The sequence below is a fragment of the Chenopodium album genome, chromosome 10, assembly GCF_948465745.1.
Source record: "Chenopodium album chromosome 10, dcCheAlbu1.1, whole genome shotgun sequence".
Lineage (NCBI taxonomy): Eukaryota > Viridiplantae > Streptophyta > Magnoliopsida > Caryophyllales > Amaranthaceae > Chenopodium > Chenopodium album.
The window spans coordinates 55,824,611-55,844,685 of NC_137843.1; the positions used below are offsets into that span (position 1 = coordinate 55,824,611).

The 20,075-nt window shown below is 33.9% G+C and overlaps 2 protein-coding genes and 1 pseudogene across 3 annotated transcripts; 1 reads left to right on the forward strand and 2 right to left on the reverse strand.

The window, feature by feature from the left end:
* Positions 1-1,459: 1,459 nt before the first annotated feature.
* Positions 1,460-2,694, forward strand: LOC145564204 (inositol-tetrakisphosphate 1-kinase 1-like). Its single transcript, XM_081624533.1, has one exon. The coding sequence runs from the start codon at positions 1,569-1,571 to the stop codon at positions 2,553-2,555; it is 987 nt and encodes a 328-aa protein (XP_081480659.1). The 5' UTR covers positions 1,460-1,568; the 3' UTR covers positions 2,556-2,694.
* A 2,760-nt stretch (positions 2,695-5,454) lies between these two features.
* LOC145565456 (transcription factor MYB92 pseudogene) lies at positions 5,455-6,648 on the reverse strand (annotated as a pseudogene).
* An 8,531-nt stretch (positions 6,649-15,179) lies between these two features.
* LOC145564206 (histone acetyltransferase MCC1-like) lies at positions 15,180-19,569 on the reverse strand. 2 transcript variants are annotated; one of them, XM_081624535.1, is made up of 6 exons: positions 19,338-19,569; positions 18,139-18,267; positions 17,876-18,020; positions 16,874-16,973; positions 16,562-16,790; positions 15,180-15,622 (listed from the first exon to the last, which is right to left on the reverse strand). In XM_081624535.1, exons 2-6 carry the CDS (start codon positions 18,243-18,245, stop codon positions 15,433-15,435), a joined length of 771 nt encoding a protein of 256 aa, XP_081480661.1. In that variant the 5' UTR covers positions 18,246-18,267; positions 19,338-19,569; the 3' UTR covers positions 15,180-15,432. The 2 variants fall into 2 exon arrangements, with proteins under 2 accessions (XP_081480661.1, XP_081480660.1); XM_081624534.1 differs by having other exon boundaries at positions 18,139-18,409.
* Between the last annotated feature and the right edge of the window lie 506 nt (positions 19,570-20,075).

Genomic DNA, 20,075 nt, shown 5'->3' on the forward strand with positions numbered 1-20,075 from the left:
AGATAATGGGCCCCATTAACGGAAAAGTTAACGGAACATGGACGGAGGTACCAAAAGCTATAATTTTACACTTGATGGGTACCAAAGTAAAAAAAAAAAAAAAAAAAGAAGTTTTAAACGGGTACGAAAATTCAATTAGGTCTATTTCGAGGTACCAAAATTCAAAATTTCCTATTTATTACGAACCTAACGAGGCCCCACTTGGTATATTTTTTCCTTATAAATTATTGTACGCTTGATAAAAGTTTGGTCAAATCTGATAATCTGATCAGATAAGACAGATCAGTTCAGATTAGCAAAAATTAAGTGAACTAACAAGCCCTAAATAACCTTTATTATACTTATTGAATAACCCTTAAATAACAAAGTAACCAATACAACACTGACAGAACAACCTCTATAACTGTAATAGAATAACCCTTACTCCCCTTTGTTTCGTATTAATCACAACACTTTCCTTTTTCATCCGTTTCATATCAATTGCAACACTTCTATATTTGAAAAGGACTCACCAATATTTGATTATTTTTCTTTCTCAATAACCCCAATTTCACAAAATATTTTATTATTTTTTTCCCTACCAATCCCACTGATACTATTTTTTTTTTATTTCTATCTCCAACAACAATACTTTATATCATAAAAAAAAACCTCTTTTAGGCCCCACCGTATAAAATTTTCTTAGACTTTGTGAACAACATAATATTATGATTAATACAAAATGGAGGGAGTATAACACTAGCCAAATCACGAATTACTCCGTAATTTTTAGAAAAATTTGCCAATTGCAACCATTATTTAAAGTTTGTTTTTTGCAAATTGCAGCCCAAAAGTACTAAAAAATTGTAAATTGTAACTCAAAAGTACTAAAGAATTGTAAATTGCAACCCAATTTAGTTTTTTCATATATTTGTGTGCCGAAAAATGTTCCGTCAAGGTTTTAGAGGACATTTTAGTTATTAAGAACCCGAATTGAGCTCGAAGTTGGCAAAAAAATAACAAAAGTGCCTCATTTTGCGTTTAAAAAATGTATCGATTTGTGTGCAACTAGTTTTTGCCTTGAAATCAAGGCACTTACGTTAACTTTTTGCTAATTTCGAGCTCAATTCGATTCCTTAAGAACTGAAATGACCGTTAAAACCTTAACGAAATATTTTTTTAGCACACAAATCGATGAAAAAATTGAATTGGGTTGCAATTTACAATTTTTTAGCACTTTTGGGTTATAATTTATAATTTCTTTTTTAAATAAGTATAATTTGCAAAATACGCACTTTAAATGACTCTTATTAACACATTTTTTTAATTTTAAATTGGATCGGGAATAAGAAAAGGCAATCGAGCGGCGGGAAAAGTTTGACCGACATGTAACCATTCGGCGTAGAAGGAATGGACCGCAGACTCCAAAATTGAGTAGCACACCCACATCACTTGTCACTATTCTCCTCATTTCCCGAATCACACCTACCCACCCCTTCTTCCACTCACCTCCTTGAATAAATTCATTCTCAAACTACAAATTCAAAACATTAATTAATTAACTCAAAAAAGTATCACAGAACTCTCTAATGGCGGAAGAGAGAGAAATTGAGAATAAAACTGGAGATACAACAATAACAAGAATATCAGTAGGGTACGCATTACCACCCAAGAAAGTTGACAGCATCTTGAACCCATCTTTACTCACTTACGCTAAATCCCATGGTGTTGATTTCATCCCTATTGATGTTAATCAACCATTGATTCATCAAGGTCCATTTGATTGTGTTCTTCACAAGATTTACGACGATGATTGGAGTCATCAATTGCTCGATTTCGCTTCCAAAAACCCTAGTATTCCGATCATTGATTCTCCTACCGCAATTCAGCGTCTTCATGATCGGATTTCGATGCTTGAAGCCGTCGAAAATCTTGTAATTCCGTCGTCTACGTCGGAGATGGTGCCGAGTGTGGGGATTCCGAAGCAGGTTTTGTTGAGGGATGAAGATGAGATTGAGAATCTGGGTTTGAAATTTCCGGTGATTGCGAAACCATTGGTTGCGAATGGAAGCATCAAATCTCATCAAATGTCGCTTGTTTTCAAATCAAATGGATTGAAGATGTTGAAGAATCAAACCCCAATTGTTCTTCAGGAGTTTGTTAATCATGGCGGAGTTTTGTTTAAGGTTTATGTTGCTGGGAAGAATGTTAGGTGTGTTCAAAGGAAATCACTTCCAGATTTTGATGTAACAGCTGATCATTTTGAGGATGTAATGGCGTTTTCGCAGATTTCGAATTTGCCAACTACTGAAAAACAGCAACTGGTTGATAATGTTGCTATGCCTCCATTGGAGTTTGTCAATGGATTGGCTAGTGCGTTGAGAGAGGGTGCAGAGCTTAATCTGTTTAATTTTGATCTGATTCGAGACGGGTCCGAATCGAGTGGTGTTAAGTACTTGATCATTGATATTAATTACTTCCCGGGTTATGCTAAGTTGCCGGAGTTTGAAGCTATGTTGACTGATTTCTTTTTGGATGTTGTTAACAGCAGTCGGTCCGGTGTCGAAAAGGCTTGAATTGGTGCTGCTGTATGATGAAATGATGCTGTAACATTGTTCTGCATTCCAATGTTTAGCATGTTACTTGTTCAATTTTGCTTACTGTCCTGTGTAGTTTTGTTGAAATCACATAAATGAAATGCATTGTGTTTTTGTCCTCATTTTGTCCCTTTTCTTAACAAGTCTTTGTTTAATGTTAATGCGAGTATCCATTACATAACAGTAACACGGTTTTACTATCTATGTGTGTGAGACTGATCAATATCGTGTATTAACATTCACTATTCAACTGTCCTCAAGGAAGTCTATGTTGAATGCTATGATTCCATAAAAGTAGCAGTCTTACTCTTCTTGTGTGTGAGACTGATCAATACATTACACGGTTTTACTCTTTCTTGTTTGTCCTTGGGTGTATTGCCGGTTTAGCCAGAATGTTTTGTTGCAATGTTATGTTATACCCTACTAGTGGGATTAAAAAAGAACCCTGCTAATCATGGGCTTTATAATCATGTCCATCAAACCCTTGGCAGTGGCATTTTCTCAGTCTTAGTTTGTTTTGAGTACTGAGTAATACGTAGTTTTGAAGTCTCATAAATCACATTGACACGTATTATATCCCAATTTGCAAGCTCCCTTCTGACAATACTGATATACTTCATTGAAGAAGCTGAGTTGCAACATAACCTTCTTGCTGAAGCACCTAAATTCTAGTCCATCATGATTACGCTTAGGGATGTTACTCACCATTATTAGATTTTGGAAGAGGTCAAGTGGAATGTAGCTTATAGGCTGCTAACCTTGACAATGCAGCAGCATTGAACAAAAGTGTCCTGTTGGTGGCCTTTGCTGTGTTTCCTGAATCTTGTCATTTCCTCCCCGTCATTCAGTTATTCTGCTCTACTGTTAAATTATAAAGATGTATTGATAACTTCTGTATTTCATTTCGTTAGTCTTCTTATTAAAGTATATAATTGTATTAGTCTCAGGTAGCAAGTTTGATGTCCCGAATATACTTATAGTTTATTGATGAAAGAGGTTCAAGGGGTCATCATTCAAGGATGGAACCTTAGATTTCTTCTTCATCGTGAAACACATGTGATAGATTATGATATTCTGTGGTTAGTTATGTGAGAAAGGCAAACATCTGTGGTTAGTTATGTGAAAGATTATGATATTCTGTGATTATGATAACTTCCCTTACTTATTATCAGTAACCGAGCAATGTCTTTGCTTATATAAGCATTATTGGGAAAATGCTATCATGCTATCAGAAGCAATAAAATTGTAAGCCATTCTTCACATTGCTGTGCGCCTGTGCTTAATCCTTTCTTCTTGTGACATTGCCTCCCTTAATTCTGTCTGTGACTACTGTGAGCCATATTATCTGCAGATGGGAGATTAATGTTTTTATGAAATGTTTCACACTCTTTTTTAGTGAATGGTGGAGTCCATACTAAAAATATATACTACCTCCGTTATATGTTATGTGCAACTTTCGAATTTTTTATACCTCAAAAATAATACCCTAAAGTTGCACATAATATGTAACAGAGGTAGTATAATCCGTATGCTTTGATTGTAAATTGAATTTATCAGCTCATCTCTTCTATTTGACAGCATTTTCAGGACTCGGATTGTGCTAGGCATCTACGGCATTTGATGAGTACCAACTTCATGCGACCTTGGTAACGTACATTGGTAAAGTCCTTAACATTTGGAGCATCATCATGCAGACTGATTACTTGGAAATAGTAGGTAAGAAGTTGGTTGCTTAAGCAGGGTCAACGCTGAAATAGTGTACCTACTGCTATAATATGATCAAATAGCTTGCATATGAGTAATTACTTGCCTTTCTTTGTCAAGATATTGGACCTTGAAAGTTAGCTTGTAGTATCTTTTTCATTAATGATATAAATGTAGCTTTATTACTATTTTTCATATTCTAGAAATAAATTGGAAGTGGACAGAGAGGGATGCCTAGGAAAGTCATTTTCTTGCTGGCTGCTGTAACACCATAAGAAAAATAGTCTTACCTAATGGTTAACAAATTGTTTTGACTTTTCTCTTTTATAAGAACTCAGAAGGTATATGGAGTTATCAGTCAGTTAGCCCAGAATATAACTAGTATTTTTTGAGGCTCGCTTTATGCTCATTTGGTAATGTAACTTTCATGTGGAATATTGCCCTCTGTTTAAATTTTAATTGGGGAGGAAAAATTCAATTTTCAAGCAATTGGAGATTGGTTATGGTTATTATAACAAAAATATGTTCTGTTTTAACGAATCTTATTTGATGATTGAAATGGACCTATCGCATTTTTTTTATGCACTTGGCTTGTAGTACCTAGAAATGATGCACCCAATCTAGCATATGCCAATATGTGCCCATCCATGCTCTTGTGTGTGCACGAGCCGGCCACAGTATTGTCAGTACTCAGTATATGTTTTGGACCTGTTTCCTTGTTATCTGATGGGCACTGCTGCATTAGTAATGATGCACTGTGAATGCTTGATTTACTATAGAACAAAAAAATGCTAATCTCAACAATATTATAATCTGCAATCAGATAGTACAACATACAGGCCGGAATGAAGTGGCATAGCTTTTATACAAGAGTCTTCTTCCATTTATACGATAGCAATTATATTTGTCCGGATGTAACACTACAGATTACACTAATTTAAAAATCTTCTTTTGTAAAAATTATTCATCTCTGGATATATTTGACCAAAATTTACATTCTCTATGATGAGATAGGCCAGGAAGGGGAGGATGCTTGGCTGCCAATAATGAAAACAGAAAACAGATATGAGCACGATCACATAATATATTAACGACCAATGGAGGTAACCATGCCGCAATCAAGGGGGAAAAGAAAGAAAAATTTATCTGCAAAAGCTAAGGTAAAGATAGAGGCTTACTCAATAATGTCTCTCCAGTACGAGTGTGCAGCATCATCAATAAGGTCATTGGTCCAATCAGCAGCAGCTGCTTCAAAGGGATTTTCCGTAGTTGTGGCTGAGGAAGGGTTTGATGACATTATTGCATCACCCTTTTGGCTAATTAGCTTGCTGCAGTGGTCTGGTGAGGCCGGCACTAGACTAGGCATTAAACTGTCGGATGTAAGAATTTCAACACCAGTTTGTTTACTGTCATGATATTCATTACTAGTATAACTCCTGTGGCGGCCATGCTTGAAATTTGGTTGAAATTGAGGAGTTGCTGGACTTTCAAGGCTGCTGGAAGCTAATGGATTTGAAGGTGGGAACTGACAGCTGATATCACCAGTGAGTCCGTTTTCCATCTGAGAATTAGCCATTCTAAGTAGGTTATCGTTCAATTGGTTTTGGAAGGGCATGGTTGAATTACAAAGCAGACTTGTAATCTGAGAAGCTACAGCAGGTGGGTTGCTGCTGCTTGGGCTTAACACCTGCAGCATATTGTTTAGTATGTGGAATTTTGCGAGTTGGGTGGCATCAGAGTCTATCAACCTAAGAGTATCTTCCAAATTAGGAACTCCATTCCCTGTACTGTTGTTCATCATGAGACTGTTGCTGAGATTGGCAGCCATGAGCAACTGAGGGAGGTTAGCTAGCAGGTTCAGGTCTGTCCTCGGCCTGTGAGTTACAGGATCGATACCCATCTGCAGAAGCTTCTTTTTCAGGTGGGTGTTCCAGAAGTTTTTTATTTCGTTGTCTGTCCTCCCCGGAAGGTGGCTTGCTATTGCTGACCATCTGCAATCATCAGATAACAATACATATACATGCATTAGAATTTTAGAAGGTAACAGACAAACACAATGCAGTAAATTTGCTGACAACAGTAAAAAACAAGTATAATGGTCATACTTGTTGCCAAGCACAGAGTGAAGGTTGATGATGGTTTGCTCCTCCTCATCAGTGAATTTTCCGCGTTTGATATCAGGGCGAAGGTAGTTAGTCCAGCGAAGCCTGCAGCTCTTACCATAGCGGTTCAAGCCTGCCAGTTTAGGGAGAGCTCTCCAACTTCCATGACCGTGTCTGTCAATGTAATCCACTAGCTTCTTATCTTCCTCTGGTGTCCATGGACCCTTCTTTAGACCACTTTCATCGCAGCACGGTGATCTCACCATCATTTATCCTTGTATATCAGCTCCTATTCCTGTGTCATCACATATAGAACTATTATCTAGAGGAAAATTTAAGCAATTAAAATCATTATCATATGTTATATACATGCACAAGTTTGTATAGTCTGATTATATGTTTGTACCAGCAGTTTCGATCCAGTAATTCGAGCTCAAATGTGTCAGAAGGCGGTGTTGAGGAAGGAAGATTTGTATGTGGAAATGGAGGACATAGAAGTAAATGGAGTTAAATTATAGCAATTGAATTTAAGAATCTTAATCTCTTTGCTATAGTGTAAGAAGGGTTTTTATAGGATATATGTGTTGGAATATTTTATGGAAAATTGACTTTAATTTAATTGCCTTTAGTTTAGTGTAATTAAGAAGCTTTCCTAGATATACTTTAAGCTTTGATGTATTTGTCATAATTGAATTCCAATTTTGTCCTTGTATAGAAATTATTTTTTTGGTAGTATATGAAATAGACTATAGTTACTTAGGATAAAATCAAATTAGTTACCTAATCACCCAATTGTAGAGTTTAATGTCTCTAAAATTAATCCTAATTCAAACTCTTAACTACTACTATGTGGTAGGGTAATGCCTAATTATAATTTTGTGCATAAATTTAGTGTGTTATGTTACCTAATCACATGTTTTCTCCCTTTGAACATGATATCATGTTTTCTCCCCTCCCTATTCGGATTTGCTAGCAGTCATTCTTACAAATTAATTAGATAATGATATTGACCCTAGGACTAATTATTATTTAGTCCCACGACTAATTAAGTGATAATGTTAATGAATTTCTTACAAATTAAATATTTGTGTCACAAAATAATCTTCTTTTCAACTCTTTTTTTAGGAATCCCTAAACACTAGCTAGTTAAAGAATGTTAATAATATGTTGTATTGGCCTTCAACAATTAAAGTATATTCATATAAATATTTGCGTAATGATGACTAAAATACAGTTAAAAAAAAAATTATAATCAAATTTCTCTATGGAAAATTTGAGACAAGGGAAGTATAGAGTTAATGATGACAAAATAGAAAGGTGACAAATTTTGTTTCTTAGAAAAATTACAATGATTTAGGGCCTGTTTTGTTCAGCTTAATTTCAGTTCACTTCAGTTCCTAATTTCCTTCCCTCATAAATAATTCATTTAAGTTCTATTTAGTTCAGTTCAGTTCAATTTATTTATTTTCAGTAAACCGGAATAGGCCCTTAGTCCATGTATGAGGGAAGAATTTAATTTCTAAGGGGATAATTAAGGAGAAAGCCAGAAAGGACAAGGGATAGATTGAAAGTTATAAGTTTGTTAGAGGGTGAGGATTAAAGTAGCGATAAGGATAAAAACCCATTTCGAGAAGAGAATGGTTAAGTTTGTAAGGTTATACTTTATTATGTTACAAATCTTCCAATAATCACTAATTCTCTATGATTTTCACAATATGTCATCCATATTTTTTTCATTATGTCCAACGAGATATTAATATATTAGGTGTAAAACATGTTTTATTAGGCCGTATATACGATTCAATTCTTGACTTGGATAGGATAAGATACGTAAGATTAGTGTTAAGCAAATGCATGACTAAATACGTAGTACGTACTACAACCACACGAAGATTATGAAGCAGCGAAAATAGTAGAATGTGGAAATAAAATATGCATTGCATGAAAACATGATTAATTAAGGTGTCACCGTAGACTTTTGTCCTTGTTTATTTTTGGAGGGAGGTGTTTAGTTACATACGTGGCTGACGATTAATAATAGTCAAATACAGGACTAATTGCTTTCTTCGCTTTTGGGCTACTTACATACTCCATAGTCCATAAGAGTAAATATTTGTTACGAAATATTAAATAATACAACTCCTTTTGCATGCCCCCGGTTTACAATAATTTTATTGTACATCGAACATTTTTGCGAAAAGTGACCCTTTTTCTTTATAAAAGTGACCCTTTTTCTTTACAAAAGTGACCCTTTTTATTACAAAAGTGACCCCTATTTTCACAAAAGTGACCTTTTTTTTACAAAAGTGACCTTTTTTTTACAAAAGTTACCCTTTTTTTACACAAAAGTGACCCTTTTTTTTCACAAAAACAGAGTATCAAAATAAAAAAAATAAACACAAAATGCAAAAGGTAACCCAATGGCTCTACTTTCATCCCGTATCTTTATCTCTCCTCAAAACTAAACATTTCCACCATTAACAAACCTTCAAATTCTCTCTCCTCCATCAAAACCTCAACCCCCATCTCCCTCTCCGTTACCAACTGCAAGTCCTCATATTTTTCCCTTCATAGTTGTCGTCATCGTCACCTCTGCCGCCATAGTCATCACCACCTCCGCCGCTGCCATGTTTGCCACCATCAAAGTAGATGAGGTGAAATGATAGATACCCACAATAAGGTATACTGTATATGCAACTGGGGTCGAGGCATTCGGAGTTGTTGTAATCCCGGACTTCAAACTCGACAAATCAGGGGATGGGAGGAGGTCAGAAGCGCTGGAATTGGGGTGGTCAACAAGGTCGAAATCGGAGGGGGACGCCGGATTCTTGGGAGAAGCTAAGGGAGTGGTGGTTTGGCGGTGAGTGTTTCAGCCTGATTTACACTAATTAGTGTAAACCGGATGTTTTTAAATATTTGTGTAAATAATATTTGATTTAGTGGTAAAGATTGTATCTCATAAAAAGAAATTATATGTATAGATTTAAATATTTAATGTGAGATTATTTTATCTAAGAGGTCTTTTATAAGATTTAACTGGTGGGTTAGGGTTCCTGTAAGGGGTAGAGTGGGTTCGCAGGGTTCAAGCTAGTTGGGTGGTGAGATTTTCGGGGTGGTGGTGGGTTCCGGTGGCTTGCTAGTGGCATGAGGGTGGCTGGCGAAGTGCTTAGTACTTTTTTATCTTTAATTTTTGTTTCATTAAGCTGTTTTTAAGAAATATTGTTTAATTAAGCTAATTAATTACTAACTGTAAAAATATTGTCATATTAGAGAAACTTATAAAAGGTAATGCTATTTGAGAGAATTTAATAAATATTTTGTTACCATTGAGAATTAGCAAAAGTATATAGCTTCCATTGAGAATTTCCCATGTTTTAATATGAAAAATAGTTTAATAATAATGTTTTTATTTTTTATTTTTGTGTGTGTGTGTGTGTGTGTTACACTAGCATATATTTGAATTTTTCGCTTTAATTTTATCCCCTAAACCCTAATGTACTGATTTTATCAATATTTTTGTTTTGAGGCAAGATTTTATCAATATATACACCATGGTAATTCGATCAAAAGTGATAAAAAATTTCAGTAGTAAAATTCGAAAAAAAAGTTTAAAAAGGAAGAAATATATTGATGATAATAAATCATGCACATACAAGAGCTTGCTTGAGCCTAATAGCAGCATCTAAAATCCAACAGAAAACAATAAAGCAGTAGGTAATCCTACAAATCACATCAAAAGATATACTTACATTCTATTAATAATATAAATAATTTATACAAATTTTAGCTTGTAATTTGGTGTTCTTTTTGATCTCCAGTTGAACTACTATAAAATTTCAATTTACGACACAAATAAGATAAAATAAATAGTCTCTAACTGCTCCTTTAGTGTCGTTATTACACAGTTGATCTTCTTCTTACCAAACATTCACTTATCATTTTTGTTTGTTTATTAATATAATGTGCACCAATGGATTTACCTTACTTCCATCTTTTCTGTTTAATTTTTCAATCTATGACGCACATGTTACTCCATTTATTTTATTCTTTCTATATTGTGCCTTGCTTGTACAACTACTTAAGAGTCTTATAATAATGTTCATTGTTACTTTATGGTACGGTGTGGCTGTCTACTAGACCACTTAGATGTGCACCCGTTTGCGCCCATACACATTATGTGTTGGCACCGGTATGCACCCATGCACATTATGTGTCGAGCCGCTTGTGCATATTTGTGTGCGTGAGCGGGTGTACGTACCTACTACCTACGTACTTACTGTCACCCTAGAGATGATAACGGGTCGAATCTGGTGGAATAGATCCGAATTCCTGGTGTTTGATAGAATTTAGACAAGTTACTTGCATATTATAGAGTTCAATGAGTTAAAGTTTAAAATTAGCCATTGAAAAGAGCGAGGCATATACAAAGACATTTATATTAACCGTTTAAAGGCAAAGGGGAACCACTCAAATGACCTCTCGGTGTGTTGTAGGACCCGTCGGAAACACCTTGACCTCTTCCATTTCTGGTTGCGAAAAATTTAAAAATTGTCCAAAATTGAAGGTTATTCATGTTTTTGGACTAATTTTGGAGGTTTCGGGACCCGACATCAAAAAATCCCGAGATTGTAGGGGATGCATTCTAAGGTCATATAAAACCATTTATGACCATTCTAAGACCCATGATGGCCCTAAGTTAATTATGGGAGGCATGTATAAAAACGGTACTTAAACTGTTTAAAGGAAAAGTGGATGGTTGAAACCACCCAAATGAACCCCAATGGTGTTGTGGGGTCCATAAACCACGACCACATTTTATTTGGGTTCGAAAAAGTCTAAAATTGTCAAACTGATGAAGGCTATAAGCCTATAATACATGAAGTTGGACCAATTTCAAAGATTTTTGGATTCATTGCGAAAAAATCTTAGGATTGCAAGGGATGAATGTCGGGATCATATAATATTGTTTAAAATCATATATAATTACTAATCGGTCTCGATCATATAAAATCCCGTAATGGCCTAGAGTTTATCAAGTGGAGCGTAAGTTGTAATGTGTAAATTAACCCTTTAAAGGCAACATAGACACGAGTACTGTATAACCACCACAGTGAATGTATGGGGTTCCCTTAAAGTCAGATTGGTTCTATATGTCATTTTAGAGTTGTGTATGTTTGTGTACGTGTTATACTTCCTCCGTTTTTTTAGTTGACACCGTTTAAGTTTTACACTATTCACAAACTACACTTTGACTCGCTTTTGTGATTTATGAATACAAAAATATAGTCATATGGGATCTTGTTTAAATCGTCTATATGTATATTTATAATTTTACAATGTTGATAGTTGAAGTTATTAAGCGTTAAAAACATGCGTTGACAAGCGTGATAATGAAAATGTGTCGACTAAAAAAAATAGCGAAAGTATATAATTACAGTATATTATTAACAAATAATTATAAATAATAATGGTAAAAATTTTGCGTTGTCAAATATAAAAATAATGCTACGAGTATTATTTTAAAACAAAAGAAGTATAGTTCTTGGTTTTCACTAAGATACGTTCGTAATTTTTTCAAACATTATTATCTTCACTCACCAAAAAGGGAGGAAAAAAAAACACTAAGAAAGTTGTGATGAAAAAGATCATTACTCAAATCTAATGCATATTTTAGTATATCTCAGTATTTTTTTGGGGTCAGCTTACAAAAAATATAGGAGTACATCAGTATATGAGTATAAATTTATTATAAAAAATGTTGACGTATGCACCAAGAAAATCTTTGACTTAATGCAATATATAGTTGGACAACTCTAATTTAGCATAATTAAAATATGTAACTAGGTGTAGTATATCCTTATTATTATCATACGAGTAATACTGAAATGAAAATTACATACATACAGGAACACTTCTAGTACATGGCCTTTCTACGATTATGCGAGATTAAATAAACTATGATGCAAAATGTATACAATCTTTCTTTTTTCAGACAGATTTATAGAAACCTGCAAGAATAATGATATATATTAAAAAATGTTTATAAAGTGGAAAAACTCCGTCTTTACTACTAATACCACTTAATGAATTGTTTATTGATCGATGTGAATTATTACATAAACATCCGTTTACATTTGTGACTAGTCCATCTAGATTGCCAAAAGTTTTTTTTTTTTTTTAAATATATATAGGATGTCATCTAGCTTAGATTGGTTATATAAATACACGGTACATATACATGATCTAAGATCATATCTCGTCTGACTGTATTGTTATTAGAATACGGGGGTATTATTATACATAAACGATTATATGACATGATTGACATCAATACATCATTGATCTTTGATAAGTCAATACAGGAGTTGAAAAGAAGGGAGAGTTTGCCTAAGAAGGTGGTAATGTGTCTCAAATCTTCCCATTTTACCTAGTCTCATTCTTAAACTTCATCCTCAAGTTTTTCTATATATAACAAATCATCCTTAACTTAATTTCTATGTTTAGCATATAATTGCATGCTAATAATATGAGAGTGTCAAAGAAGAAGAATTTAACTAGTAATAGATTTCTTCCTCAACTAGATTTCCTTGTTTGGAATTTTGAGGACTAGTCGAATTCAAAACAATGGCGTAAATTACAATTTTTTAAGTTAATAACTTGAACATTAAAATAAACTAAGGACAGCAAACACGCGGATACTTAGCTTGGCACTTCTTTGATACTTTTGCTTATTTTAATTTTGGAATATAGTTAACAATATTAACAATTTTTGGTAGAATTAGTTTGGAATTCTTGCTTCCTAGCTCCTATTTTTTCAACGAGAGATTAAATTATGTTTTATGTAATTTATCCTAGTTCTTACAAAAGTTTCCAACATTATGTACAAATGTATTATTGGTGTGTATCGGTTAATTAATATGTACGATTTATAAAACCTATAATTACTGATATTAATGCGTTTTGGAGTAGAGTATTAAAAATCTATGACTTAAAAATATTGATTACGAAACAAGAAAGAAGTGAGTTTTTACACTCCATCTGTCCAAAAATATAGTCACATGCATGCGTATTCTCAAACATCATAATTAAGTATATGACCCATTTTTACTAAAGAAAAATGCTTAGTAAAACAATAGTCGGATCACCATGTATACTATAAAATCATGTATAATTGTATAATCTCCCCATCACTCAATCTTAAATATGAAGGACAATCTTATGAAATAATATTATAGCCTTTTTCGATTTGACTAATATTTTTGGACAAGAGAAGTATAACGAGATAAATTAAAATACAGGGAAATCTGGTTAATATGATTCCTTTATAATCAATTAATACAACGTGTTTTCTTTTAACTAGGATAAGAAATATAAAACTTTGCCAAGAATTGCACCACAAGGCAACCGTACCAAGCTAGTATCTTGACTTTGATTTCAATTTTTTTTTTTTTTTTTTTTTTTTTCTCATGCCTAAAGATCAGATTTATAGCTACCTACCTTTTGAACTTACTCTTCCATAATTTATATGATTATATACATATTTATATCCCTTAAAATGATGTAAGCTTGTTTTGTTGTACTCTTTTAATTAGTAATTAGATGTTTATGGTTAAATATAAAGTTTTAACTCTGAATTGAAAGTCCAAAGTGACCATCATTTAGAAAATCCCCATACAATAAGCCTATATATAACTATACTACGTAATTAAACATTGCTAATCATGTTGTTGTACGTAACCAATTCCAATATATGCCGAGAACTCATTTTTTTCAACTTTCAAGTAATATTTAGTACTATGTACTATTAGTTACACTAAAAATACAATAAAAAAAATTACCAATGCGTGTAATAATTAAGCATAACCATTTATAGATCCCGTCTTAACTATGGTTGTTATTCGATAAGCATGATGATGTAGCAAGATTATACTAAATAAAGAGACAAAAAGAAGATGCTATTGCCATATTGATCACCCTTGTAAATTCGTTCATCATCTGTAAAATGCTGCAAAAATGTGTAGGACATTTTTATTACCTTTCAACCAAAAAAGGAAATAGTCAATAAAGTTATATTTCAATTACTAGAAATAATGAGGCAAATCTTGTAGGAAATTTGATGAAGCAAAGAAGGCTATGCAATGGCCAAATGAACCACTTTTAGGATGGTCAAATTCAATCTTTTTCAAATTTTTATTATTGGTCTAGGTCTCAATTTTGTCCTTGAAATTTTAATAAAGTCGGTTGAAAAAAATGTGAATTTAACAGAATATGCTTAGAATAATATTAATATGGGTGTTAATCTTATCCTTACATCTCATCTCTTCCTCCCTTTTCATTTAGTCATAATAACATTTGCTTAATTTGTAAAGCTATGGTTAATATAGGATATTTGCTGATGATTATGGCTAAATATAGGGTGCTAGACTTGGACTTGCACCTAGGAGGCACTTGTAATGCATGCACCGCCCAAAAAGTCTTTGTATTCGTCTTAGGTACATCATATATACTCGTATTATGTAAACATATGTACTTCATATTAATTTATGCTGAAGATACCGTCTTGTATCTATTACTTGTCAACTAGTAACATGATAACTAAATCCAAGCGTGGTTGTGGACTAATAAGAGTACAGTCAATAGTTCAATACTCTATAAACCTCATTTTTTAGCCTATCAAACATACAAGCCATTTTTTTTTTTTTTTTTTTTTTTTTTTTTTTGGTGTCAACTGAAAATCTATTATGATGAAAAAGGAAGAAAGCTTCAATGCTTTACATTAACCATGATGCACCAGATGAACATAGCTACACAATAATCTCCTGTTTGTATGTCGATAAAGAAAATTTCAATAAGATTTACATAAATATTGAGCACCTGCCTGCAATGAAAAGGCGGTAAGCTCTTTGGCATGTTGAAATGTACAGCAAACAAGAGATTATTTGACTGCTCTCAAATAAAATAGATGATCTGCGATGATTACAAATTGGCAGATCCACACCACTCTATCGAACTTGAGTTGTATGGTGATACATAACGTCTATAATTACAACTCACACACATTGAAATTCACTTGAGCCTTCATTAACGAGATTCCTCTTGCTCTGAGAAGGTGTCATAAAACCACAGCTTTCTCTATACTTTGTCCATCTCCAAGGCTTTTTTTCATCATATCTCCAAAGCCTGCTAGCGACTGAATTCAAGCTAGTCCTTACATATTTGACTGCCCCGATGACAAGCTCCCTGCACAATTAGGTAACAAGATTCGACATCAAAATCTAAACAACAAAAAAAAAGCCTTGTTTTCCAATTATGACTACAAAGTACGTGGTATCCTTGATCTCTCAAATTAAAAAGAGGAGTCTTTTTCAAACAAAGTCTCATTATTAGGAAGATTTTACAACAAAAATAACATAATTAGGCTAGATCACCTAAACCATCCAAGCTAAGGGGTGAAAGAAGGTAACCCCATATGTGCAACATCAAAAGTATCCACGGACGCCAATTAGCTTAGTTGGTAAGGTCTTGGGGTTGGGAAGTGGTAACCAAGACCTGGGATTGAACCACCTTCGTATCACTGCCTTTTGTGGGTCCCTATAGACCAAAATAAAAAATAATATGGAGAAGTCCTAGAATGTCTGATGAGCTACAAAAGTAAATTTTTTATCATGCATGCCAACATACAAAGGTCAACATGATAAGGTTTTGTTGCGGTTCTGAATCCTCAATAGAAACGCCTTCAGGAGCTGGCTATGACTATAAACACCTTTTACCCTTCAAAAATACAGTAGACCTCAAAATGTCATCCTAGCATACGAGCCAAAGGGAATGAATGCTATAGAAAATGAAGACCTCAAAATGTCCTCTTCACGTTTTTTTCATCTTTAGTAAAACATTGAACCAACAAAGACATGTCAACCTAGACACAAGAAAAAAAAAAAAAAAAAAAAGGCGAATCTCTGAGAATCCAAACAGAAAGCACTGCCTCTCCCTCCTTCATAGCCAAAGCCCAGGGTTCAATTATCACTTTAGGAGGGGAGATTAAATTAGTCCCCAGCAGAGGTGCCCAAAATTTGGAGGTTTATTTTTGGGAGTCGGTGAGGGGGGCGGCTCAAATCTACAAGTCAAAGGAAAAAAGTTATCAACTAACAGGGTAGATATACTTGGTAGATTTTTACTTACAGCGGTGAGCAAGGAGATCGACCACCATTTACATAGTACACAAACAAATAAGCATCGTAGTGCTGACCCTCAATGAGGTAGAACCCATAAAGCCTTCTTACACAAGTGAATGACATTTTCTTGTACAGATAGATGGCTGGAGTATTGTAAGATATAACATGCAAATATGCAGCTCGACATGTTGGGATAGTTTTGGCATATCTTGTGACCTCTCTGATCAGTGCCGAAGCTGAAGAAAAAGGCAAAATGTGGTTACATCTGCCAATAAATCAGTAAGCAAATGCAGTGAGGACTTGAGGAGTTGGCACATACCAATGCCAAATTTCCTGTATGATTCTACAACTCCCAGGGTGAGAATATACACTAGAGTTTGATCAGGTTGGGTGGAGTCACATTTAACCAAATCAGTGATCTGCAAATCATAGGAGCACAATTTAGGAATACTACATGAATATACCACTGCAAGACATGTATATCACAGCTCATGAAATATTGGGAGCCAAAATTTGCAACAAACTTGTATAAAGCCCCTATTATCACAAAACTCATGAAAAAGAGCTACACTATCAGCCCGTAAGGATCCTCCACCGGGGGTGTGGTTGGGGGTGCTCCTTTTTATCATTGAGTTACACATAAGCCTAGAATCATGTCCAAATTTGACTAAGGCATAGCAGTCAAGGTTCAGGCCATGGCTACCAAATATCCCTTTCTCTCTTCAATTTACCAACCTGATATAACAGGCTGGAATGCCAGATTAGCATATACCCTATATAATTACAAACAGGAGGTGAGCAAAAATGTTTTGATTTTATTTTACTTTTTCAAAGTTCTATCTTAATGTGAATTGTGAAATATCATTCAACAGTTAAAATTAAAAAAAGGGTGATACAATCATATATTCATATTGCATTAGATATTAATTGATTACATCACAAACTATAAATGAATAGCTAGTGTAGCTCAAATGTCAAATCATAACAGAAGGTTTCCCCAAATCCATATAGCTAATTACTGATCTTGCGCATTACTGTTGATAAAACTATCAGAAACGAAATCTCAACCAATATTCCCCGCGGACTATACCCCTATAGGTTAGCCTGATCACCCAATCAGCCATACATCTCTACTTATCATGCTATCAGTGGGAATTAACAAATCAAAGTGAAATAAAAATAATTGTCCACACAAACTCATCAACTATATGATTTCAATTTCCAACAATATCAAGCAATCCACAACCTTGAGCCAAGCTTATTAAATCAAATAGAAAGTTCCAAATTAGAGAGCAGTAGCAACACAAACCAAGAGGCATACCTCACTTTCTCTTGCTAGAACAATCTTTATGGTGACAAATCCAATAAGATCATCACTTTGAGCACCTGGTCTACTACGATCAACAGCTCCCCATGAAATTATTTCATGGCGATTTACAACATTGTGGAAGAACTCAGGCTCATACCTTAAAGAATCAAAAACAAGTGATATATTGCAGAAAGCTTACTTAAGTTAGAGATCTGCATAAAAAATAAAAGATAATTGCATAAAAAAGAAAACCAAGTAAAGAGAGGATAATCCACCTGATGGGAAAGAGATCTGCATGAAGTTGTTGGAGAATTCCTAAATCAGAGGGTCCAATTGGTCGGTATGCAATAAATGGACGGTGGGATATCTTTCGGCCTATCATGGAACTCTAAAGCATTAATCTCCTGTAATATATTGATATATGTTGAGACAACGGATAACAGTTTCTTCTTCCATCTATGAGACTTCAGCTAAAAATTCTGACACAATAGTTTCCACAACTTGACAATATCACTCGGCTTTCAAATATCTCCATAGTTAAAATATCTGGATTTGGCAAGAAGAAGAAATACGAAAGCTAATTTAGTTCAAATCCATGGAAATTACTTTAAGTAACCAAATACTATTGCACATTTGCACATCAAACAAAGACAATTCTCACAAATTGATAAAAGTACAAATTATAGACACAATCCATCTGTCAAATGGAAACACATAAATGATGTTATCTATGAATTCCCCTATGTTCATACAATCCACAAACTTTGACGGTATCATAGATGGTATCTTGCCAATGCGGATTATTTAACTACTTCGATTTACCTATCAAAGACTTTCCTACTTCGCATTAATGCTACCTTTTAAAACCCTAGTAAGGGAAGGTTTTAATAACCAAACTCAAGCCAATGACCGCATCAAGTCTTAGTTTTGCAATCTTTATTCATCAAATCTCTTCAAATCAACAGAAGTGATAAATAAAGTTAATCTAGAAATAAAAGTTTTCAGCTTCAACCCCACAATTCGATACTCGAAAATTTAGCAATTTGGGTATTTGACATTTCAAATTACAGCCATTTTTCATATTTTGAAACCTAATACAGAGCAGACAATCAAATAAACGAGTACAAATGTCTAAGGGGCGACCGCGATGGCCTAGGATCAAATCTCGTCTACGTAATTATCCTCACACTATCTCCCCACCAATAATAAATAGATTTTTAAACAAAAAAATAAATAAATAAATAAATAATTCAGCAGCCCTTTTCTTATACAAAGCTAATCGTTTTGATTATAATTACAAATCCAATCACAAGGCAGCAACATCAATTTCATCCCAAATTAATTATTAAAAAAAACATTATTAATCAAAAAAAATACAAAAAACGAGCAATTGAACATATTAACAAGTACCGAACAAATCTAATAACAAACAGTAAAATCTTGTTCGAGAATTGAATATTCGACAGAAAAGTACCTGCGACAGGTAGTGGGATTGAGTGTGACAGGAATTTAAGGTTATCAGATTAGTTTAACTGTAGAAGAAGTATTTGTGATTGCTGGAATTTTTTGATTTTTAAAGAGAGAATTTTTCAGGAGAGATAGAGAAATGATGAAGATTGAAGAGGGTTTAAACTTTGAGAATTCCCAGATTTGTGTTTTGAGTTTGATACTTTTCTTTTGATCTTCAGTTGTATTTGTCTCCTGTCTTTGCTTTGTTTTGTTGACTTTTCAAATTTAGTACGTCTATGCGCTTGTAATTAACGTGTTTCAGTTTGGCTTATTTACGGTTTATCCTTCAACTCAACTTTTACTGTTTAAGTAACTTAAGTTGCTTGAAAAGAATATTTTTAAATTTAAGAATTAGTGACTTCTTGATTATGTACTTTGTATGTGGTATTGATGGATTTGCTTAATATCATGAAAAATTTCCGACATTTTAATAAAACCTTAAAATGTCAAGTTAAGGATTGCATTCATCTTTTGCAACTCTTAAATACTAATGCAACAAAATTTTGAAATAACCACGTCTGTAACCAAACTCACTTTCAAGGCTTTATAGACTTATTGATAAGCCATTGATAATTGCAAACCTACTTGTATGATCTCAAGAAACACTCTCAATATTCACTTCAATTCTAGAAAATTTTTCCAAAATTAGTTCAAAAGTGTGGATTACAGTCTTCAGTTTTAGATAATTTTCAACTATTTTGGG